Here is a 24,508-nt window from a genome sequence, read left to right as displayed (position 1 = left end):
ATAACAATAGTAACTGGAAATTGTCTTATTCAAAAAGGAAATGTTTATTTATGGGAATTACTGGATCAGTAATCGTTGATTCAAATATTCAAGATAAAGCAACAGTGGCCAATTACTAGCGAGACACGGGCGATATGAAAGTGAAAACTGTCGACCTGTAATAGATGCTTGTCATATAAATTCTAAGCTGTTTGGTTTAAAACGCATTCATGCGCACCCGAAACACCGGAAAACCAGGGAGTTAAAGCAAATACAAGATTTTTATACAGGGCACATGACAGCGAACAATAGAGGTGGGGGAAGGTGGACACCCACCTCTGGTTTCTCACATAAAAAGCTCATAAATCAAAACCTTGAATGAACGGTTCAAGTTATAGTGTGTGCAAGGCAAACGGTACAGTTTAATAAGAGGGTGGGGGGAGCGGGTAGGTTCCTATTTAAAATTAGCTTTCGCCTCTTTTTCAACCCAGATCTTTGTGCCTCCTTGCTACTGATAAAGTTGGGCGGTTACACACACAAGCGCCGCCAGCTATTTCTCCGGGTCTCCCATCGTTCAAGCACCGGGGGTACACACACCTGACCGCTTAGGAGGGCCGTGCCGGGGGCGGGTAAGGACCGGGCTCCCGGCGCCGTCTCCACCCCCGGGTCGGGAGGGAGCTCAGCGCCGCGGGAGCCGGGCGGAAGGTGGGCACTGGGAAGAGGAGGAGGTCGCCCCCTAGGGGAGCCGCGCCGCAGGCCCGGGGCCGGAGCGGGAGGGGCGGGCGGGAGGAGGCGGCCGGTAGGGAGACCGCGCCGTCGGGCGGGGCCGGCCCTCCAGCTGGCTCGGACCCCGGCGGGGCGGGCCGTAGACGAAGTGGCAGGGCCCGGACGCCGGGCCGTAACCCAGGAGAAAGGGGGCAGCGGCGCGGACGGGACGGGGCGGCGGCTGCCCGCCGTGACCCTCTGCTCCCCCGCCCAGGTCTGGGCGCGAGTCGGAGGCGGCGGCGAACGAAGGAGCCAGCATGGCTGAGACCTCGCCGCCGCCCACCGCCGGCGCGGAAAGTTGTAGCGAGGAGCCGGCGAGGGGTGGGAAGCAGCGGCCGGAGGAGCCGCGCCGCGCTCCAGCCGGGGGCGCGGACCGGGAGGACGAGGCGGGGCCGCCGCTGGCCTCCCCCGCGGGGCAATCGGAGCCCGGCTCTCCGGTGGCCGCCCCCTTCTTCCTGCTGTACCCGGGAGATGGAGGCGCCGGCTTCGTAGCGCGCCCGCCGCCGCAGCAGCAGCGCTCCTGGAGGACGCCGCCGTCGCCGGGCTCCCCGCTGCCCTTCCTGCTGCTGAACTACCCGAGCGGGGGCGGCGGCGGCGGCGGCAAACACCGTGAGTGGCGGCGGGGAAGGGAGATGCCGGCAGGGAAGGGGGGCCTCGGCCGGAAGGGTCAGTCAGGCTGCGCGGAGCTCCGCCTCCCGCAGGCTCCCCGGAGCGGAGCGGGGCGCCGGGCCAGCGGGGAGGCAGGGGCGCTGGGGGCTGCTCTCCGGAAGCTCGCGTCCGGGGGTGCAGGGGTGGCGGGGGTGAGGGGCACGGCCGCGGTCCGGGCGCCGGACTGTTTACCTCCGAGTCTCCCCAGGCCTCAGGCTCCCGCCCGGCCTCCCCACCACTCCCCTCCCGGGCCGGGCGTTCGTCCTTGCCAGCCTCCCACGTGCTCGCGGATCACAGCCCCGGGTTTCGGGTGGGAGTCGTCCCGGGAAGAGTCGAGGAGGGGGCGGCGCCCGGAGCCTGGGCCGCCGGGCAGGTCAGCCGGGTACAGGCTCCCAGCGCCGCGGCCGCCGAGTAGGTGTGGCTGCTGCGCTGCTGCCGCCGCCCGCGTGGCCTCGGTTGGACCACTGAATTTTTTACGAGCGTTCAGTCTACACCCGTAAATATCACAGATCCGTCCTCCCACAGTGGGAAGAGAAATCAGGAACTGTGCGCCGGGGTGATGAGAAGGGAAAGTGTGGCTTGGGGAGGGCACCTCTTGGGATGATCTCGTTTGACAGGAAGAGGCCTCCACCTTTTTAAGAACACTGTCACCGGAGCCCTCTGAATGCAGAGGACCCACTTTGTGCTGGATCGGTCCAAAAATGTCTGGCGCTCCTTGCTAGTGAGCGCGGTCCTAGAGTAGGCAGTGTGTACACAAGACTTGCGGCAGTGTGAAGTCTGGTTTAAGACGACAGGATCTTAAGAGTGTGAAAATGTGACTGAGGATACAAGACCTGAAATAATTGCCGAAAACTTGGCTTGTATGAGTTCTGAAAAGGGAGACTTGCCTAAGGCGAAGAGAGAATCAGTCTATCTCTGTCTCAGGTCTGTCTCATAGCTAGAAATTTCTTTTTTAGCACCAAAGCAAACCCTTTAACTGTTCTGCACTGCCAAGAAACCCTGACATTGCCCTTTCTCCCTCTGATCCGTCCCCTAGAAAAAGATTAACATTAGTTGAATATTTTCTGTGTGCCTGTGCTGCGATGATCGTAGTTAACCCTCACATCGCTATAATTCAGTATGCCGCTTTTTCAGGTGAGGAAGCTGAAAATCAGTGTGTTTAAGTGATTTGTCCTAAGTAACAGTGTGAGAGAAGGAATGAAGTTGACCAGATTCTGCCTACCGAGCCCAACGCTCTTTGAGCGAAGAGCAGACGTGATTGGATGGTTCTTCTCCAAATTAGGGTCCATTGGGTTCTCCTGGAGGGAGTCCTTTGTTAGCTTCTCTGTTTTACTTACCTAGAATGGGGGCCAACACTAACCATTGACTAAGAGTTTTAGTAAAATCTTCCTTTGGGTGTTGCAGTAATCCACTAATCTCCAAAAGGGAGTGTCTAATATTGTCAGAAATGAGTCTTTTTATAAGTAGAGGAGGTGAAGGTAAGAATATTCTCAACACTAGTTTTCATTTTCTAAGGAATCTGCTTTCTGATTTGTTCTTTAAGCACTGCCTTCTTCTTCCTAAAACTGTATTTTTGTATACCGCTTATTAACCAGTCATTGTAGAATGAAGAAGATCCTCCCCTCAGTTCTTTATAACTCTGTGTAACAGTTGTGGTAGAAGGTGTAATGTAGAAAAAATTTTTCAATTATTGGCCAGTATCTGTTATGGGCATTACCTGAATTTCATTGATTTATTTGATTCCTTCCTCTTATAAGGGCTGACTTTTTTTTTTTTTTTTTTAAGTATTTTCAGAAAATTGGGGCCTTAGCTTGATCAAGATCAGCAGTGAGAATTTAAAGCTTAAATTTTGTAACTGTGATTCCTTGGTCTCTACCTTACGATAGTAGATATGTGGCATGATTTGTCCACACATAAAGTTCTCCTGTCCTTTAATTTCTGAAATAGTTTATACGTGTGTAAATACCCAGAAAAATTATTGGGGAAATATGTGTCCCACTTAACACTTTTTATAGACCAGTCACTGAGGGACAGTTTATATTGTAAAAGATCACTGGTAACTTACATTATTCAACTATAAAATTGTCTTCAAGTGGTTCTTATTTTGTACTGTTTTTATTTTTATCTGTTATTTTAATATATACTTTAGAATACATAAACTTGGAAAAAGGAATACCCTAGATATTAATAAAAATACTTCCTTGTTGCTACTCTGTAGAGTCAGTGCAGTATTGCTTTGTGTAATGTACCTGGGGTCTTCTGATTCCTTATTTGAGCAACCTCAGACCAACTGTTTTTAGAAGACTTCTCACTTCAGTTACCAGGGCAGTACTTAGACTCAACCTCAACAAGTAATGAATATTTGCCTCTTCAACACCAAATTTTTAACTCTTGCTAATGTATTTGCCAGAAGTGTATACATATACAGTAATTTTGACAGGGTGTCTATTAAGGTATTATTATCTCCATTTTAGAAATCTTGACGGTACTCAGAAATTTAAAAAATTAACCTTTACGTTTGAGTTTAGGAGCTTTGTTGTAAATGACACCGATGAAGAATAGCAAAAATGTGTGCAGAGGAAGTAGCCTAAACTGTGTAGGAATCATGATATATAAGGTTTCAATGTAAAATCTTGCAGGATATACGGTCTATAAAAGAACTCAATGAGCTTAAATGCAATATGAAACTTTTCTGATGTGCCAGTCTGACTCTGTGTGCTAGTAATCTGCTAAATTTTTATGCTTCTAGCTTTTAAGTCTCAAAATTCTACCATGCCTTTTTTTTTTAATAAAAATTACAAGTAATGCATGCATCTGTTCTTACTCTTTAAATGTTTTATAGTGCAAAAGTACACTGAGCACAAAAAAAATAAAAAAGTACATTGAGCACGAAGTGAACTTTCCTCTTTGTGGGCCCTCAAGCCCTCCTGTCCCCCGGCTTCTTCCATCAACACCATAGTATATTATCAGAGAATACCACCTTTGAGTTTGGTGAGTTTTCTTGCAGAACTTTTGCATGCATTCACACAACTGTGTGTGTTCATATTGCATGGGGCGTTCTCCCCCTTGGCGTATGACTGTTCATTCCAATTTTTCATCAGCTCTCTGAGAAGGAGCTTCTTGCATGCCACAGCCCAATACTTTTGAAACCAAGTCCCCCTAAAACACAATTCTTATGCCGAGTTTTTGGTTAAACCCTCTATTGAAGACTTCATTCTCTTTCTTGTCCCACAACTGTTCCCCTCAGGATTAAAGAGTATCAAAGAAAGGGGGGGATTGAAACCAACAGGACCCTGTGGGGCCTTTCCAGGAACAAAAGTCGTTCTGTGTCCCCCATTTCTTACTTGTAAAAAAAAAAAAAAAGACTTTAGACTCAGGCTTTTCCTGAGTGCCAAAGAGTAGCCTCAAGCCAAGGACAGGTTAATGAAGAGGACTGTAGAGTCACAGGATTCCTAGTTTCTCCTGAAGGGATATAGATAACAATCTGACATACACCTTTGAATTGTTCTGTAGAAACTAAGACCCCCACCCAGGTGGAAGATGTCCACCACATGTAGATCTCAAGCATTGTAGACCCCAGACTGGTTGGAACCAGAAAGTTGAGATTCCTGAAACATAAGCATGTTATCAGCCAATCAGAAGAAGGTTCTTGAGCTGATCACGCATCCTGTGACCCTCTCCTCTTGCTGAAAGCCATCCAGGAGTTCAGGTCTTGTCAGCATGAGCTGCCCATTTTGCTTGCTTGGCATCTTGCAAATAAACCCATACCTTGTTTCAAACACCTATGATCAGAGTTTGGCTTTCTGTGCCAAGGGCACACCAATAACACTTTTAATGCCTTCCTTTTCCATCTTAACTTTTGAGATGTCTTATGGGTGGACAGAATGGACAAGAGATGGCTTCTCCTTCCTTAGTCGGAAGGAAAAGGCACTCCTGCCATCTGCATGGTTATCAGCTTCTACTGACAGCTCTTTTCCTCTTTCAGCTCCCAGATCCACCACAGACATTTGTGTTTAAGGCAGTGTCATGCAAATAGCCCACATCTCTGCCATTTACTCTCTCGAGTACAGCAGTGTACAAAAAAAGTCACACTTTCATAGAAGCAGCTTTCTGTATTTGTGTATGCTGTTTTGAGATGGGAGGAGGGCTAGGAAAGGAATAGAAAGAAGGGAGAAAAAGCCTTGGGGAGGACTGGCAGCGTTACTATGACTACCCACTTCAAAGTTGAGTATACGTAACAGTGAATGCCTTGGTTGAGCCCTGCAAAGTGCAGAGGACAAGGCTTCTAGAAGCATTCAGCTGTTTCTCACAGATGCACTTTAAGAGTCCATGATTTAGGGAAGGAACTTTCTCATTTACGTATAAAACCATGAATGTGTATTTAAGGCGAGAAAGTCAATTTTATGTTCCCAGTTTCGTACACACATTTACTGTATAAAGATATATATATATATTATATATATATGTGTGTGTGTGTGCATATATACATTATTTGTATATGTATGTATTCACTGACTTTAGTTTATTCAACATGGATATTTCTATTATTATGTCTCTCTCCTTTTTTCATTGTTTAACAGTACTATAGAAAACATTATACCTGGTTAGGAGTTGAATACACATTAATCAGTTCATCTGCTGTTTGCTTTTTAAACTTTGAAAAGACAAAAGTACTTTTTCTGGTTTTGCAAATATAGAGGCCTCTGCCCCAAATGCAGAGGTATGAAGGGAAGGGTCCAGCCATCAGAATGGAAAAGTTTTGCACATTTACCTCATTAGTAGGTTTCTGCTTGATTTGTGACTTTTAAAAAGACAGCCTTTTGTTATAATCAATGTAAAAGCAGTGCCTTTCTTTACAGCCTTGTGATTCACAAATCTATAACCATCAGCTCTTTTCCAACTGTGTTCAGAATGCAAGGAGCCACTTTCTGATTCATTAAATGCCATTTTGTCAAATGGCAGCTATAAGGACTCGTAAGAAAAGGGGGAAAACCTCAGAAATGCAGCATCTTCAGTGTATAATTGTTTGTAGCTTGGTGACTACCAGAGACCTGTAGTTTAATTCTTGACCTTGCTCAGTTGCTGAGTCCTGTCTGATTCTTTGCGACTCCATGGACTGTAGCCTGCCAGCCTCTTCTATCCATGGGATTTTCCAGGTAAGAATACTGGAGTGGGTTGCCATGCCCTTTTCCAGTTTAGTCCTTAAGAGTATCTATTACTAAATCGTAATCTATTATTAAATCTATTACGTAATCTATTACTAAAATTATTACTATTTAGTAATAAATTACCCTAAATTACTAAATCATAGTATCTATTACTAATAAATAAATACTAATTTATTTATTAGTAAATAAATTACTAAATAGATGCGTCCTTTCTACACACAGTTGAAATGCCCTGGGATCCTGAGCATTTCAGGCACTGGGTTGTGCCCCAGTTCCTGCCTCATGACTAAATTAGCTGTCTGCCTCTTGCCTTGCTGATGTAACTTTCATCACCACTGCTGCCTGGACTGTCACAGTTGTCTCCCCAGCCATCTTCTCCCCTTCTTTTCTGCCTGCTTTCTTTTCTTTTACCTACTCTTCTGGCCTGGCATTATCAAAAACTCCTGTTAGGCTCTTAATGGACAAAGCAACAGTTTCAGAATATTAGATGTAATCTCTGAGCCTTTGACTTTGTTTTGGCTGCTTTGCTAGTGATAATCGTGGGTTCATTCATTCAGAGTTTTCTTATTTCTTAGTTCTGATCTTAGCTTCATTTTAGATACTATAGAATCCTAAAAGGCTGTTCATTAGACGACAAAAATTTTACTGTAGTTCTATAACCCAGACAATTATGAATAAAGAACGTAACTAGCAAGATAGTTGTGGTACTTAGTGACTACCATTTCTATGAATAGAATATTTTTATGTGCTAGGCAGGCAGGCAAAAACTTCACATGTATCAGTAGTTACCAGTTTAGGGGGTTATATTTATGAGGTATTTCTTAGAATTTCCATCAGATAGAAGAGCCAATACACAAAACCACTCACTTAAAAATGAAAGCTGAAAATAAAAAATGGGGAGGAGGAGTAGTGCATATAGAATTCATACAGGGAAATAGATGGGTGCAACAGATGTTTGTCATCGGAGTATTTGACTCAATCTCTTAAGTGCCTGATCGAAACTATTACGTAAAATAAATTCTGATAGTAACCTTGGATTTAGAAGATTATATTCTGGAGATACTGATTTTTTGGTTTTAGGGAGTCTTATCTCAAATATCAGCACACATCAGATTCACCTGGAGGTCTTGTTAACAGAGATTTCTGACCCTGTCCCTAGAAGTATGTGTGTTTTGTTTTGTTTTCTGTTTTTACTGAGGTATAATTGACATTTTTAATTTTAAATGGAAGCCCACTCCAGTGTTCTTGCCTGGAGAATCTCAGAAACGGGGAAGCCTGGTGGGCTGCCGTCTATGGGGTCGCACAGAGTCGGACACGACTGAAGCGACTTAGCAGCATAGTTGATTAACAATGTTGTGTTAGTTTCTGGTATACAGCAGAGTGATTCAGTTATACGTATGCATGTATCTGTTGTTTTTCAAATTCTTTTCCCGTTTAGATGATTACAGAATATTGAGCAGAGTTCCCTGTGCTGCACAGTAGGTCCTTGTTGATTATCTGCTATAAATATGGCAGTGTATACATGTCAATCCCAAACCCCCAATCTAACCCTCTCCCCACCCATCCTCCCTTGGTACCTATTATTGACATATTATGTTAGTTTCAGGTACACAACTTGATAATTCAATATTTGTATATATTGCTTTTTTTTTTTTAAACTGAAGGATAGAGAATGAATTCACATTCCTGAATAGTCTGAGTATCCAAAGCTCATGAGTTAATCACAGTATGCTCCTTCACCAAGGCCCTAAAGAAACCAGTTTGGAGAGAGGGCAGTAAAAAAAGTTGCTGGGTAGGAGAGACAGCAGAGGAAAGGCGACAAAGAAAGCAGCTTTTCAGACTGAAAGAATAGTATTGGCCGAAAATGTTCACCAGAATGTATTTTGTCTCACATCTTTTTCCCTTTGTGACTTTTTAAAATTTATTTATTTTTAATTGGAGGATAATTGCTTTACGATATTGTGTTGGTTTCTGCCATACATCAACATGAATCAGCCATAGGTATACACATGGCCCCTCCTGCTTCAACCTCCCTCCCACCTTCAGAAGCTAAGAGAACATATGTTTCTAGTGTAGGTCATAGGTAGTAAAAAGTCTAGGTGGATGATGATAAGAGTTTAGCCTTATTAACTGGATGAAATGATAACTCCTTGTCAGCTAATATTTTTGAAAATTCCTGAAATAATTAAACAAGTTGCATAAAAGACATGCTGCTTCTCTGTCATTGCACAGGCAACTGGTAGCCATCATAAATAAAAGTAGAATCCCATTTTAATGAACTTTGCAGAATATCACAGCTGTCACATTTCTATACAAATGTTATTAACATTATAATCTCTTCTACAGTGCAAAGTAGCTCAAATATGAGCTTTTAAATTTATTCTGGGAATAATTTAATAGTATACCAAAGCATTAAAGAATTGATTTGAAATTATGTGAAAAGAAATGCTTTTAGATTTACAAAAGCAGTGGTACTTGAGAGGGTACGTATCAATATGGTCATGCCCTCTACTGTAGCTATTTGAATAACTGTGCAAAGTTAATTCATAGTCTTCCTAAAACATAACAGATCAGGAATCAGGCGCTGCTGGGCCAAGATCATACTCTTTGCAAAGAACATCTTAAGTGTGTGGTTCTAGACTTGCTCTGTACGGAGTGGACATGAAACTCCGCATGTGTCGGGTGAGTGGCGTGAACGGTGGGGCAGAGGTGGGAAGTTTTGAAACCTCACAATCCATAAGGAAAGGAGAGATTGGCAGGCTGTGACAAGTGGCACATAGGAAGCAGAATAAATTAATTGGTTCAGTGTGTTGCCTTTTAAAATGAGGTTCCTGTCTCTAACCATACAATCTTTTTAGGGACTCTCCACAGACATTTATCTGCTTCCCCTGCCTTTTTTTTATGAACTTAGGAGATACAGTCACCAGATGTGGAGGCTTGGTAAAACTCTGACCCCTCTCCTCTTTCTTCCTCAAGGCTCAAGAGTTACCCCACCATACCCTTTGCTCAGATCACCTTTTTACTTTCCTCTACCTTAGTCCCTTGAACATTGATCCTTACTGACTCTTATTTCATGTGATGATAGGTTTTTGTTTATATTAGAGTATAATTGCTTTACAGTGTTGTGTTAGTTTCAGCTGTACAACAGCGTGAATCAGCTATGTATATACATATATCCCCTTCCTCTTTTTTTTCCCAGAACTCTCAAAGGCAGAATCACTTGTGAAATGATGATAATGGCTGCCATGTACTGACTGTCTGCTTTGTGCAAAGTGCCATGCTGAGCATTTTACTTTACGTTATTTCATCTAACTCTGAAGTAGTTAATAGGAGTATCCCCATTTTGTCAGTGAAGAAACGGGCGCCGAAACAAATACTTTGCCAAGGTTACTCAGCTTCTAAGTGGTGGACTAGGATTCACTGTGGGCATTCTGACTTGAGTCCACGTGCTCTCAGCCTCCCTCACCGTCTCCCATAACTGGAATCACATTCCAAACTGGAGGCTCCTCCTTAGGCAGCAGTGGCCCTCAAGTTTCTTGTTCTGCCCAGCAAAGCCCTATTTGCTTAAAAAAAAAAAATGAATGTGAAATTCACAAGATACCAGTGTGATAGAAAAAACAGTTATATATGTAAGTAACACTGAATTAGCCACATGTGTCACAGGGACTTCAGAAGTCCTTAAACGCCCATAATTTTCTGTTTCTTGTCTTTGCCTTTGTTCTTTCTTCATATCCATAGTGACTAGCACATAATACCTTATACATTGTATGGCGTCATCGACTCAATGGACATGAGTTTGAGCAAACTCCAGGAGATAGTGAAGGACAGGGAAGCCTGGCATGCTACAGTTCCCGTGGTCACAGAGTCAGCACAACTGAATGACTGAACAACAACAATACTTGTTAAATGATTGAATTTGTTATGTATAAATGAATAAAGCCTGTGTTAGAATGAAGTGTCTTTTGGGGCATAAATATAGCTTGATTTTCTAGAACTTGGGGTTTTCATGACTGAAGTGAAACAGGAGGGTGGAAATACACCATTGCAAAAATATAGAGTACTTTAAAGTTTCATATCTATACCAACAAGTATCTACTGAGAGTCTGGTATTGGGAAGGTACTGTTGTAAGCAAGTGTGTAGTGGTTTGCAAAACAGGCCAAGTTCTTACAGAACCTGTGGTCTTGAAGCTAGTTATTTATTTCCTTTTTAATATTTGAATGAATTGAGATAGGATAAATTTCTCAAGATGGGCTACCAAGCAGTTGGTAGCTTTACATCTATAAATTATTACCTCCTGCCACTTAGCCATGAAGCCCACTTTAGTTATTAAGGCAGGAGTTATTTTTGTCTTGTGTTGGTTAATTTTAACAAGAAAAATGTGCATTATAATATTACTCCTGGTGGTGTTTGGCAGTCAGAGTCTGGCCGTCATGACTCAGCTTCTCAGGTTACTCATTGTATATAATATCATTCTTGGCTAATATCTAACCAAGTAGTACTGAGCTTGCCAAATGTATAAACCTAAACTTGCAGCAATCTCAACATCAGCAGTAGATGTAACGGAGCTTTGTCTGTGAGAGGGAAGGAAGTGGAGGGAGGATGGGAGCATGTGACAAAGTCATGATCATTCAATTGGATAATCTTATAATTTAGCAGAAACATCTGGTCTTTCCCACGTGTCATCATGATGATAATTCATTGAGAAAAACACTTTTGTGCTAACAGCAACTAGTGAAATTTGAGGGAAGGTAAGACTTTTCTTCTTAAATTGTAAAACCATGACCCAGGAAGCCTTGGGAAACAGAACTTGTGAGCTTTACAAACTGATTTAGTTGCACAAGTTGACTGATTTTAAGAAGCACTATTGTGTGTAGAATAGGAACTCCGTAATAGGAGTAGTCAGCTAACTATAAAAGGAATAAGTGAAGTGGTCTCTTACCTTCAAAGCTGTTGGAGAAGAATTGGCATACCTACCAGAAATCTATTTCTGAAAAGCATCTAAATAATATCATTTAAAAATGAAAACTTATTAGAAATAAGCCAAATGCTCACCAGTGTGAAAATGGATAAAAAACTGTTTATATATAGAATGGACTATTACCTTGTAATCAGCAGCCCGAAAGGTAAAGTACAGCTACACACTACAGTATTAAGATATTAAGAAGAGATGGCAAGAATACACAGAAGAACTGTACAAAAAAGATCTTCATGACCCAGATAATTACAATGGTGTGATCACTCACCTAGAGCCAGACATCCTGGAATGTGAAGTCAAGTGGGCCTTAGAAAGCATCACTACAAACAAAGCTAGTGGAGGTGATGGAATTCCAGTTGAGCTATTCCAAATCCTGAAAGATGATGCTGTGAAAGTGCTGCACTCAATATACCAGCAAATTTGGAAAACTCAGCAGTGGCCACAGGACTGGAAAAGGTCAGTTTTAATTCCAATCCCAAAGAAACGCAATGCCAAAGAATGCTCAAACTACCACACAATTGCACTCATCTCACATGCTAGTAAAGAAATACTCAAAATTCTCCAAGCCAGGCTTCAGCAATATGTGAACCGTGAACTTCCTGATGTTTAAGCTGGTTTTAGAAAAGGCAGAGGAACCAGAGATCAAATTGCCAACATCCACTGGATCATGGAAAAAGCAAGAGAGTTCCAGAAAAACATCTATTCTGCTTTATTGACTATGACAAAGCCTTTGACTGTGTGGATCATAAGAAACTGTGGAAAATTCTGAAAGAGATGGGACTACCAGACCACCTGACCTGCCTCTTGAGAAATCTGTATGCAGGTCAGGAAGCAACAGTTAGAACTGGACATGGAAGAACAGACTGGTTCCAAATAGGAAAAGGAGTTCGTCAAGGCTGTATATTGTCACCCTGCTTATTTAACTTATATGCAGAGTACATCATGAGAAACACTGGACTGGAGGAAGCACAGGCTGGAATCGGGATTGCCGGGAGAAATGTCAATAACCTCAGATATGCAGATGACACCACCCTTATGGCAGAAAGTGAAGAGGAACTAAAAAGCCTCTTGATGAAAGTGAAAGTGGAGAGTGAAAAAGTTGGCTTTAACATTCAGAAAACGAAGATCATGGCATCCGGTCCCATCACTTCATGGGAAATAGATGGGGAAACAGTGGAAACAGTGTCAGACTTTATTTTTTTGGGCTCCAAAATCACTGCAGATGGTGACTGCAGCCGTGAAATTAAAAGACGCTTACGTTATGACCAACCTAGATAGCATATTCAAAAGCAGAAACATTACTTTGCCAACAAAGGTTCGTCTAGTCAAGGCTATGGTTTTTCCTGTGGTCATGTATGGATGTGAGAGTTGGACTGTGAAGAAGGCTGAGCACCGAAGAATTGATGCTTTTGAACTGTGGTGTTGGAGAAGACTCTTGAGAGTCCCTTGGACTGCAAGGAGATCCAACCAGTCCATTCTGAAGGAGATCAGCCCTGGGATTTCTTTGGAAGGAATGATGCTAAAGCTGAAACTCCAGTACTTTGGCCACCTCATGTGAAGAGTTGACTCACTGGAAAAGACTCTGATGCTGGGAGGGATTTGGGGCAGGAGGAGAAGGGGATGACAGAGGATGAGATGGCTGGATGGCATCACTGACTCGATGGACGTGAGTCTGAGTGAACTCCGGGAGTTGGTGATGAACAGGGAGGCCTGGCGTGTTGCGATTCATGGGGTCGCAAAGAGTCGGACACGACTGAGCGACTGATCTGATCTGATCTGACACACTACAGTATGGATACATCTTAGAAAATGCAGTTTTGAGTGAAAGTGTGTTAGTCGTTCAGTCGTGTCCAACTCTTTGCAACCCCATGGACTGTAACCTGTGAGGCTCCTCTGTCCATGGAATTCTCCAGGCAAGAATACTGGAGTGGGTTGCCATTCCCTCTCCAGGGGATCTTTCTGACCCAGGGATAAAACCCCAGTCTCTGACACTCCAGGCAGATTCCTTATGGTCTGAGCCACCAGAGAAATCTTAGAAAATGCAATATTGAGTGAAAGGCTTAGATTATATATAGTATGAAGCCCTTTTTGCTGAAGTTAAAAAGCTGAAGCTGAAATACTACTTGAAAGAAAGTGTTAGTTACTCAGTCATGTCCAACTCTTTGTGACCCCATGGACTATATAGCCTGCCAGGCTCCTCTGTCCATGGAATTCTCCAGGCCAGAATACTGGAGTGGATAGCCATTCCCTTCTGCAGGGGATCTTCCTGACCCAGGAATCAAACCCAGGTCTCCCACATTGCAGGCAGATTCTTTACCATTTGAGCTACCTGGGAACCCCAAGATATTGTTTAGGCATCCATTATTTGTAAGAATGGTTTTAAAATAAGGTAATGGTTTACACAAAATTCAGAAGTAGTTGCCTCAAAAGGGGAGGCAGAAATTCAAAAGAGAAGTGAAAGTCGCTCAGTTTGTGTCCAGGCCAGAATACTGAAATGGATAGCCTTTCCCTTCTCCAGGGGATCTTCCCAACCCAGGGGTCAAACCCAGGTCATTGCAGGCAGATGCTTTACCAGCTGAGCCACAAGGGAAGCCCAAGAATACTGGAGTAGGTAGCCTGTTCTTTCTCCCGCGGGAACCAGGGTCTCCTGCATTGCAGACGGATTCTTTTAACAACTGAGCAATTGGGGAAGTTATCAGAAGAAAGAAGGCATGTGTAAATGTCAGACACTGGTCTATTTCTCCAGCTGAGCAATGGTTTCATGGATATTAATGTGTTTTTTTTTTAAGACTTAAAATTACGCATTGAAGTTTCTTGTTTAAAGATGTTCTGAAATGAGTCATTTTAGAGAATAGTTCCCCCCTTCATTTGTCTTCTCACACTTCTGAATGTATCAGGTATTCTTAACATGTTCACCTGAGTAAGTAAATGTGGCAGAAACTTGGCAAGGTGGTTTTTTCAGCTCTCAGAGAGGTGGTACAGTAAGCAAGCGACATCCTTCTCGATAGTCAGGAAGAATTCGGTTGACCCTTTGCCAGCACAAGCAGAAAGATCCATACTGGATTCGAAGCTTCTCAAAAAATGCCCACTTGGGAATTTCGTGGTGCTCCAGTGGTTAGAGCTTGGTACATTCACTGCTGGGACCTGGGTTCAATTCCTGATCCTTGAAATAAGATCTCACAAGCCACACTCCAAGGCCAAAAAAAAAGAGGAATAGAAAAAAGGCCCACTTGTTAAGAACCTGAACTAGCTATATAAGGGTGACAAAATAGAATATATAGTTTGTGAAGCATTAAGGTGTAAAGTATGAAAGCTGATAACATTTTTTTCTTCTTCATATCGTAACTTTGTTGAAATTGATGTTTAGGAAATTTCAAAAGTACCTTGCCTGTGTTACTTTGTTTTTGCTTTTATTTACTTTTATTTTCCCTGTGATCCTTGGGGTGAAGTGCTGAAGTTGCAAAGTATAGAAGAAAACATGGACTTTAGGGGCATTCTAGAAGCAGCTGGAAATCGCAGATCAGCCACTTGTTAATTGTGTGATCTTGGACCAGTTAGGTGGCTCTGCTTGGCTTCCTTGAATGTAAAGAGGGAATATCAATATCTACTTTGCAGGAGTCTTGTGAGGACTTGCTATAATATTTATGTATGAAGCACCTAACAGAAAAAAGAAATCCAATAAATGATAGTTCCTTAAGTAGTGATAATTTTTCCACATTGTATAACAGGGACACTGAGCATGACAAATAAGTCTTTGTCTTAGGAGCTGAGTAAATATACTTTAAAGGAATGTAACTACTAACTTTGAAAAGTGAATCTCATTTGCTTTCAATCATAATGTGGAAAATTCGAGCTGTGTAAGCAGCTAGAACATAGGTATTATTCAGATCATTATCTTGAATTTAAACTTTACATAGTCTTGTTAATTCTGTTTTACGGCCACAGACTGTACCCCAGCCCCTCACAACTATTTTACAAGTATATGCTGTTATTCACAAGTGCATTCACGTGAGAAAATAGTCCAATACAGCTTATAAGTAGTATGTTTATGAGAAAAAAGTTAAAAGTTTGTATGTTTTGCCAATGACTTAATATTGCCTTTATGTTCTAAGCTAATATGTTTACATAATAAAGACCCAAATGTGAAAACATGACTAAGCAATAATTTAAATTACTTTTATTTATTGGAGAAGGAAATGGAAACCCACTCCAGTATTCTTACCTGGAGAATCCCATGGACAGGGGAGCCTGGCCTGGCAGGCTACAGTCCATGGGGTCGCAAAGGGTTTGACACAACTGAGCGACTGAGCATAGTTCTCTATAAATTGTGCTGGTTTTCATAGTAAATGTATTGCTTATGAACACTGAGCAACTGTCATGTTGAAGACTCAAGAGTGTTTACTGCAAACAGGTGTAACTTGGTAGAAGTACAGGTTTTCCTGCCCATCCACAGTTCTTATTTCTGAAATAAATGTTAACACCTCCTCAAACTGATACATATGGGAAACTCAATGGTAACCAGTGTGTACACATTTTTCTCTCCTGGGCAAAAGTTTTAGTTGCTTTGGACTTCGCTCGCTGTGCCCTCCACCTGAAGAGAAGGACCTTGGAAGGAATGTTAACCAAGTTACTCTGCTTGTTGACATAGATGTTCATTTTGTGCTGCTATGTTGTAATGAGTCCAAATCTCCTGTTCAGTGTTAAATAAATGCTTTATTGTTTGATTGATGGGAAGATTGTCCATCACTGTTTGCGACCTGCTGGATTCATATATTGGTGTACTGTGCTTAGTCACTCAGTCATGTCTGACTTTGTGCAACCCTGTGGACTGTAGGCTCCTCTGTCCATGGGACTCTCCAGGCAAGAATACTGGAGTGGGTTACCATTTCCTTCTCCAGGGGATCTTCCCCACCCATGGATTGAACCCATGTCTCTTAGGTCTCCTGCATTGGCAGATGGGTTTTTTTTTACCTGCTGATACCACCTGGGAAGCCCAACACAGGCAATCCCAGAGCATTCAGATTAATTTATATAATCACTGTTCTATGTTTTAAGAATATATCAGTGACCTAGAATCTTGATGTCATATGTACAGATAGCCAGGGATGTTGGATATTGTGGTTCCAGGAACTATTCAGTGTAACTTTGAAGATTTTCAGTTCAGTTCAGTCACTCAGTCGTGTCCAACTCTTTGCGACCCCATGAACTGCAGCACGCCAGGCCTCCGTGTCCATCACCAACTCCCAGAGTTTACCCAAACTAATGTCCATTTTGATGCCATCTATCCATCTCAATCTCTGTAGTCCCCTTCTCCTCCTGCCCTCAATCTTTCCCAGCATCAGGGTCTTTTCAAATGAGTCAGCTCTTCACATTAGGTGGCCAGATTATTGGAGTTTCAGCTTCAGCATCAATCCTTCCAATGAACACCCAGGATTGATCTCCTTTGGGATGGACTGGTTGGATCTCCTTGCAGTCCAAGGGACTCAAAAGAGTCTTCTCCAACACCACAGCTCAAGAGCACCAATTCTTTGGCTCTCATCTTTCTTTATAGTCCAACTCTCACATCCATACATGACCACTGGAAAAACCATAGCCTTGACTAGAGGGACCTTTGTTGACAAAGTAATGTCTCTGCTTTTGAATATGCTGTCTAGGTTGGTCATAACTTTCCTTCCAAGGAGTAAGCGTCTTTTAATTTCGTGGCTGCAGTCACCATCTACAGTGATTTTGGAGCCCCCAAAAATAAAGTCAGCCACTGTTTCCACTGTTTCCCCATCTATTTGCCATGAAGTGATGGGACCAGATGCCATGATCTGTTTTCTGAATGTTGAGCTTTAAGCCAACTTTTTAAGTCTCCACTTTCACTTTCATCAAGAGGCTCTTTAGTTCTTCTTCACTTTCTGCCATAAAGGTGGTGTCATCTGCATATCTGAGGTTACTGATTTCTCCCAGCAATCTTAATTCCAGCTTGTGCTTCATCCAGTCCAGCATTTCTCATGATGTACTCTGCATATAAGTTAAATAAACAGGGTGACAATATACAGCCTTGACGAACTCCTTTTCCTATTTGGAACCAGTCTGTTGTTCCATGTCCAGTTCTAACCCTTGCTTCCTGACCTGCATACACATTTCTCAAGAGGCAGGTCATGTGGGCTGGTATTCCCATCTCTTTCAGAATTTTCCACAGTTTCTTATGATCCACACAGTCAAAGGCTTTGTCATAGTCAATAAAGCAGAAATAGATGTTTTTCTGGAACTCTCTCGCTTTTTTGATGATCCAGCAGATGTTGGTAATTTGATCTCTGGTTCCTCTGCCTTTTCTAAAACCAGTTTGAACATCTGAAACTTCACGGTTCACATATTGCTGAAGCCTGGCTTGTAGAATTTTGGGCATCACTTTACTAGCATGTGAGATGAGTGCAATTGTGTGGTAGTTTGAGCATTCTTTGGCATTGCCTCTCTTGGCAATGGGATTGGATTGAAGATTTTAATGACTCCTTAACTATGTTTTAAAGTGTTGCATGGCTTAAAGTTCAAACTATAAACTATCTCCCTTTAAGCTTTAATATAAAAAGATGGAAATTTGTCTGGCTAGAAAGAAATTGTGCTATAATCAGATGTGAATGTGTTAAATGAAGGCTTATATTCTGTATTTGGAAATTAAGTTTAGTCGCTAAATTGTGTCCAATTCTTTGGGACCCCATGGACTGCAGCATGCCAGGCTCCACTGTCTTCCACTATCTCCTGGAGTTTGCTGAAATTCATGTCCATTGAGTCAGTAATAGTATCTAACCATCTCATCCTCAGCCGCCCGATTTTCCATTGGCCTTCAATCTTGCCCAGCATCAGGGTCTTTCCCAACGAGTTGGCTCTTCGCATCAGGTAGCCCAAGTATTGGAGCTTCAGCTTCAACATGAGTCCTTGCAATGAATATTCAGGGTTGATTTTTTTGAATTGACTGGTTTGATATCCTTACAATCCAAGGGACTCTTAAGAGTCTCCCAGCACCGCAATTTGTTGGTACTCAGCCTTCTTTATGGTTCAACTCTCACATCTACAGATGTGATATACATGACTCCTGGAAAAAACCATAGCTTTGACTAGCTGGACTTTTGTCAGCAAAGTGATGTCTCTGCTTTTTAAAAAGCTATCTAGATTTGTCACTTGTGGCTCAGCTGGTAAAGTATCCGCCTGCAATGCGGGAGACCTGGGTTCGATCCCTATGCTGGGAGGATCCCCTGGAGAAGGGAAAAGCTACCCACTCCAGTATTCTGGCCTGAGGATTCCATGGACTATACAGAGTTGGATGCAACTTTAACTCTCACAGATTTGTCATAGCTTTCCTTTCCTAGGAGCAAGGGTCTTTTAATTTCATGGCTGCAGTTTGCTTCCTTGAAAAAGTGATCTTAAAAAAAAAAGTGTTCTGATCTTACTGCTCCATGCCGAGTGCCTGGCATGTGGAGTACTCTTAGTGAATATTTACTGAATGAATGAAGGAATAGGTCTGGTCCAAATATAGAGGTAATGTTGGAAGAGATTTAAACAGAAAAGAATAAACCTACCTGGAATATTTTGTTTTCCTTATAACTTACTGATTTTCTTCCTGATTATAAATAAGTATATTCATATATGCATTCTTACATTTTGCCAGTTTGCCTTCCCTCTAACAATGTGAAAATGCCTGTTTACCTACAGAATCTGGTCCTTAGTATTTTTTCCTTTGAGCGCAATCTCAAATTTGGGTGGAGGCATTTACAAATTTTTTTGTATTTGTTGTAAACACTTTATTCCAATACAGCTTTCCTTTTCATTTACTTTTTAAAGAATTTTTGTTGTTGTTGAAATATAGTTGAATTGCAATGTTGTATTACTTTCAGATATACAACAGAGTGATTCAGTTATTTATATATATGTAACATTTATGACATTTTAATAATACTCAAGAAGAAATTTTTCTTTCAGTTGTTAGATATCCCTCTCATAAGAAATCCTAGAACAGAATAATCATAAGAAATCCTAAAATAGAATAAATCATCTTGGGACATATTTCTTGAAGTTTTATGTTCCTCTTTAAAACCAGACCCTTCAGCAAAAGAAAAAAAAAATTGTTTGCAACCATCCAAAGCATTTTCAAAGAAAATCTCTGTCATCCCTTATCTCTTTGTTATTTTTGTAGCTCAGAAAACAAGTACCTGAGTTTTCACTTCCAAGGCACAAAGGCCTCATTGATGTAGAGGGGTAAACTGGTTGATTGGTTTAAGATAATATGATAGGACTTCCCTAGTGGTCCAGTGGTTAGAACTCCACACTCCCAGTGCATGGGGCACAGATCAATCCCTGATCAGGGAAATAAGACCCTACATGCCTTGTGGTGTGGCCAAAAGATAGAAAAATAAAATATGCAAAATAGAGAGAATATGATAATGTGCACTTAGGGTGTTCCAGGGTGGGAGAAATTTTAAGATGTAGCGTAGTTTTATCCTCTTATTAGAAACAAGCTAATGTAGAAACTTGGTGAATACAGCAGTGTCAGAAGTGAAGGAGGGACTGCCATAAATCAGGAAGGATTTAACTTCTAGGTTGTTTTATTTTTTCCTGCACTTCTGTCCAATCTGAAAAATTAAGTCTTTGTATTTTGGAGAAGGAAATTATGAATGCCTGAAAGTGTATTTAAATCAAAAATTTGCTTTAGTTTTTCTTAAAACACCACCTTTAGCAGAGCAAAGAATTTTGATAGCTAAGTATATAAGGATAAAAGAAGTGAATTATGTGCTTGTTAAATTAATCCAGCTACCTCTTTTACCATTTTTGCTGTGCAGCGTTACCCAGTATTAATTGTCCTCCTGTTTCCCAGCCCTTTTATCCTACAGCAAGGGGAATTGATGAGAATACGTGCATTGTGTTATGTCTGATCACAGTTTGACTAGCAGAGTCTGGAAGTGGGTTGTGCACGATGAGAGCAGGCAGCCTAATTGCTCTCCCTGCATCAGCAGCATCTATAAAGCATCCTGGGAATTGCTCGCCCTACGTTCAGAGCAGCTGGTCACATGAGCTTGAATTTTCAGTTCAGTTCATTAGTCAGCCATTTTGGTCAACACCCTGCTTACTGCGCACAACCAATCCTATTAGAACTCAGCATCCCGGCTCCTCTGAGCAGATCCTGGAAGTGATTTCTGCAATTCAGGATTTTTTTTTTTAAGCTAAACAGAAAATATTGGTTTATTTCTTGTTCATTTTTTTCTTTTGTATTTTTTTTTTCTGTAAAAAGAAGGAGGATTTTTCACTTACTCATACAGAGGCCAGTTTTTTTAAAGCCAACTAAGGTAACATCGGCTGTGCAGGATTTCAAGCCTCTGCCTCAGCTGAAAAAGAAGGGGGTAGGGAAGGGAAGATAATAGGAGAGAAGCTGGAAGAAGATAAGCATCATCTTATTTTGCTATGTGGTAGGAACTGCCTCTGAGAAAACATAGCATAGAATTATTTATCTTGAACACTTGGTGCTTAAAGCATAGGTATTTTTCCGTCTTTTTTTTTTTTTTTTTAACCCTCACCTGCCTCTTTTCTTGAGAGCTTTGTTTCAGAGCTTCGGATTTGGGGGTTATTTATTTTTGTTTGGGGTGTGTGTGTGTGTGTGTGTGTGTTGTGGTCCCAGCTGAGTCATCATGTCTGCTCTGACGCCTCCAACCGACATGCCAACCCCCACCACTGACAAGATCACACAGGCTGCCATGGAGACCATCTACCTTTGCAAATTCCGAGTGTCTATGGATGGAGAATGGCTCTGCCTGCGAGAGCTGGATGACATCTCACTTACACCTGACCCAGAGCCTACCCATGAAGGTATGGTCAGAACCCGTCCTCCAGTATCTCACCAGCATCCTCATTGTTAATCAGGCTGGGAGGGTCAGGGAGAGGCAGGAAGAACCCATACTCTAAACTAGCTAATGGCCCTGAAAACCTTTCATCCTTAAACCTACCACCAGCTCCCCTTCTCTACTTTACTGGGGGAAAAGATTTTTTCCCTGCCTTCTGAGGTATCCTTTCAAAAGATGCTGGTGCTTGCTTAGAGTTCTTTGTCTTGAAGGCTGTAAAGAACATTTGAGATCACTTATCACATCTGACCTTAATCAACCAATGGAAAAGCTGTTAATTCTGATTAGATGCTAACATATTATAGAAATTATAGTTGTTTTTAATAGAGTAAGGTAAAATTGCATGACTAATTAATTATAGGAGCGTACGTGATATAGTTGAAGCACTCACGAAGGGTATCCTATCATCAGGATATAATGTTAAACAGGCTGTGGTATCTAGAAAATACATGGTCAAACATTCTTTCTTTAAGATAATATAGGTTGTAAGGTTAGATGAGAAAGCAGTTTTACGTTCAGTGCTTATTTAATGAATATGGTCTCAAAAAAGCATAGTACCTTAAAAGGTTAAGCATGATTGATAAGGTAATTCCTACCTATGGAACCGATTGGGCATTGCTTTTTATAAGTTGTTTGTGGTAACTGTTGACCCATGTGAAATCTCCACTCTCAGTCCCTTTGAGACCTTTGTAGTCTCTTGACTTGTGACTTTCTTCCAGAACCTTTTCTAAATTCTGAGAGGCTTTTATCTTCTACCCCTAAATTTTGTGAACTTAATACCATAAGGAAGAAAATTAATTTGAATCACATTGTTTTGTACCTTTGTGTACTGGCCTCTTAACTAGTGTTTGTTCTCTACCCTTAAAATAATGAAGAAAGAAATGCTCACATATGAGAATAAATTTTACATAAAATCTGCCCAGTGTTTAGGCATACTGCAGGACAGAGGGCACAAGGTGAATTGCACCTAGCAGTTGGGTTAGAAAAAGTGATTCCTTGCCCTTGACCAAGCATTGCAATCTTATCATGACTCAGATTTCACTCTTTGTTTCTGAAAAGGATTTTATTTTCCCAGTTAGCCGCTTTTAGAGAGGGTTAACATCGAAGCACAAAGCAGTCATTTGGGTGTGTCTTTAAGGGCAATGTTTAAGTAGTTTCTAAGGCCCTTTGCACCCTTTAACAATTGGTTTGTCTGTTGGACAGCTTCCTTTGGCTCTGAGTTTCAGAATGTGCTGCATGGCGGTCAGGAGACATCAGCTGGAGGCACATACAATGCCAGTACTGTTTAGAACAGCCTCTCGAGCTTTAAAAATCTTTAGGGAATAAAAGTACATTTTGAGAATGCTACCAAGAAGTCTTTTCAGCGGATGCCTCAGTCTGCATATTTGGTTTTTAAAATACTTATTTTGAAAGTCACACAGTATCATATATTCCCTTAATTATAAAATGTAGTGTGTCATTGTCTCTAATTTTGAACAAATTTAATCATTTGAATGGGCTTCCCAGGTGGCTCAGTGGTAAAGAATCCACCTGCCAATGCAAGAGACACAGGTTCAATCTTTGGGTCGGGAAGATCCCCTGGAGAAGGAAATGGCAACCCACTCCTGTATCCTTGCCTGGGAAACCCCGTAGACAGAGGCGCCTGGTGGGGTACAGTCTGGTGTGGATCAGGAAGAGTCGGACTCTACTTAGCGGCTGAACAACAGCAACAATCGTTTGCATACCTATTTGTTTTTTGAGCAAGATACCTGTGAGTAAGCAAAAGTGAGCTGCTTGGTTCACGTAAGCATTTGTAGTGGTGCTGTTTGAATTCTCTATGGAGAAATCTGTGATGGAAACATATGAGGGCTGCAACCTAAGCTCAAGTGACACATCCTTGGGTTAGGGGAAACAGACAAATAGAAAGTTTCCAACACCTTAGAATCAGCTGGAGAAGAGGTGGAGGAAAATAGAGAAAGGCTGGCAATGAATTTTGGAATTCTGCCTTCAGCTGGGTAAATGAAGCAACAATTTCAAATTATTAGTCCTAGAAGTAATAAAAGAAAGTCCAGGCCCAAGAAAACATCCATAGGTTTAGTGATCTAGGAAGCCAGGTAAATAAAAGACAGGGATTTTATTCTACTGGCTAACTCTGGATGTCTAAACAGTGACTTCAACCCAAGAAATGTCTGCCTTAATATTAATGCTAGAGACAGTTGTTAAGTTTAATTTAGCTATTAACCTTTAAGTGGTGATTGCTGGACCAGTGATAACAGGAACCCTACTGTGTTGACAAAAAATGGAGCACTCGGTGCCCAGACACAGCGAGTGTTCACAGAACACTTCCCAGTTGATTCGTAGACACAAGGAAGGACATCTGACTGTACAAATTCTGCGTTGGGGCTCCCGACTCCCATGAGAGAAAACGGGCAAAAACGTCATGTATCTTCTTAAGACGATAATCTCATTGTGGCCTCATTGGTAGAAGCTTTGAGGTTTCCAACTTGTGTTTTCTGAAAACAGCTCTTGTCTTCACTCTGCTGGCCACAGTGTAGACCAGACCCAGAGTTTCAGCCCACCTTAATTCTTAAATACATGGGAATAAAAACTCACTTCATTAGTTTAGTACTTATTGGTGGTCAAGGAGATCAGCTATCTCTCATTTCTTTTAGTACACTTTTGTAAAAACCTGGAACAAATGTCCAAATATTTGATTGCAAGAAGAAGGTTCAGGAAAGGCTTCATCCAGGAAGTGACACTTGGACTAGGCTCCACCTTGTGTGATAACTAGAGGATCACAGGCAGATACTGTTGTGGGTGGGGACTGGAAGGGACATTTCAAGCAGCACACAGTGAGATTCTGGGCTGGACTATAGTAAGTTGTTAGGAATGGTAGTCACGATAGTAAGTTAGGAGCATTAAGCAAGATATTTAATGTAAGTTCAGTTCAGTTCAGTCGCTCAGTCATGTCCGACTCTTTGCGACCCCATGAATTGCAGCATGCCAGGCCTTCCTGTCCATCACCAACTCCCGGAGTTTACTCAAACTCACATCCATCGAGTTGGTGATGCCATCCAGCCATCTCATCCTCTGTACCCTATAAATGTTAGTTATTTGTGTA

The 24,508-nt window shown here is 41.9% G+C and overlaps 1 protein-coding gene across 27 annotated transcripts in view; it reads left to right on the top strand.

Annotated features, from left to right (window-relative positions):
- The first annotated feature begins 844 nt into the window (after window positions 1-844).
- RUFY3 (RUN and FYVE domain containing 3) overlaps window positions 845-24,508 on the top strand; it is a 92,774-nt gene continuing 69,110 nt past the window's right edge. For 15 of the 27 annotated variants that reach the window (XR_015165341.1, XR_015165340.1, XR_015165338.1 and 12 more), the window contains exon 1: window positions 18,830-21,376. Coding sequence is in view for 20 of the 27 variants with exons in the window: in XM_086405480.1 (XP_086261606.1) it covers window positions 21,199-21,376 (178 nt within the window). In the remaining 7 variants the exon portion in view is untranslated. Of the gene's footprint in view, window positions 1,354-4,362; window positions 4,384-18,829; window positions 21,377-24,508 lie in introns of those variants that run through there. The other 12 variants (XR_015165339.1, XR_015165336.1, XR_015165335.1 and 9 more) reach the window with 2 other exon arrangements.

The sequence above is a fragment of the Bos grunniens genome, chromosome 6 (assembly GCF_055505025.1).
Source record: "Bos grunniens cultivar Pamir isolate PY7600 chromosome 6, Bosgru_T2T1.0, whole genome shotgun sequence".
Taxonomy (NCBI): domain Eukaryota; kingdom Metazoa; phylum Chordata; class Mammalia; order Artiodactyla; family Bovidae; genus Bos; species Bos grunniens.
This window is presented reverse-complemented; position numbering and strand designations above follow the sequence as displayed.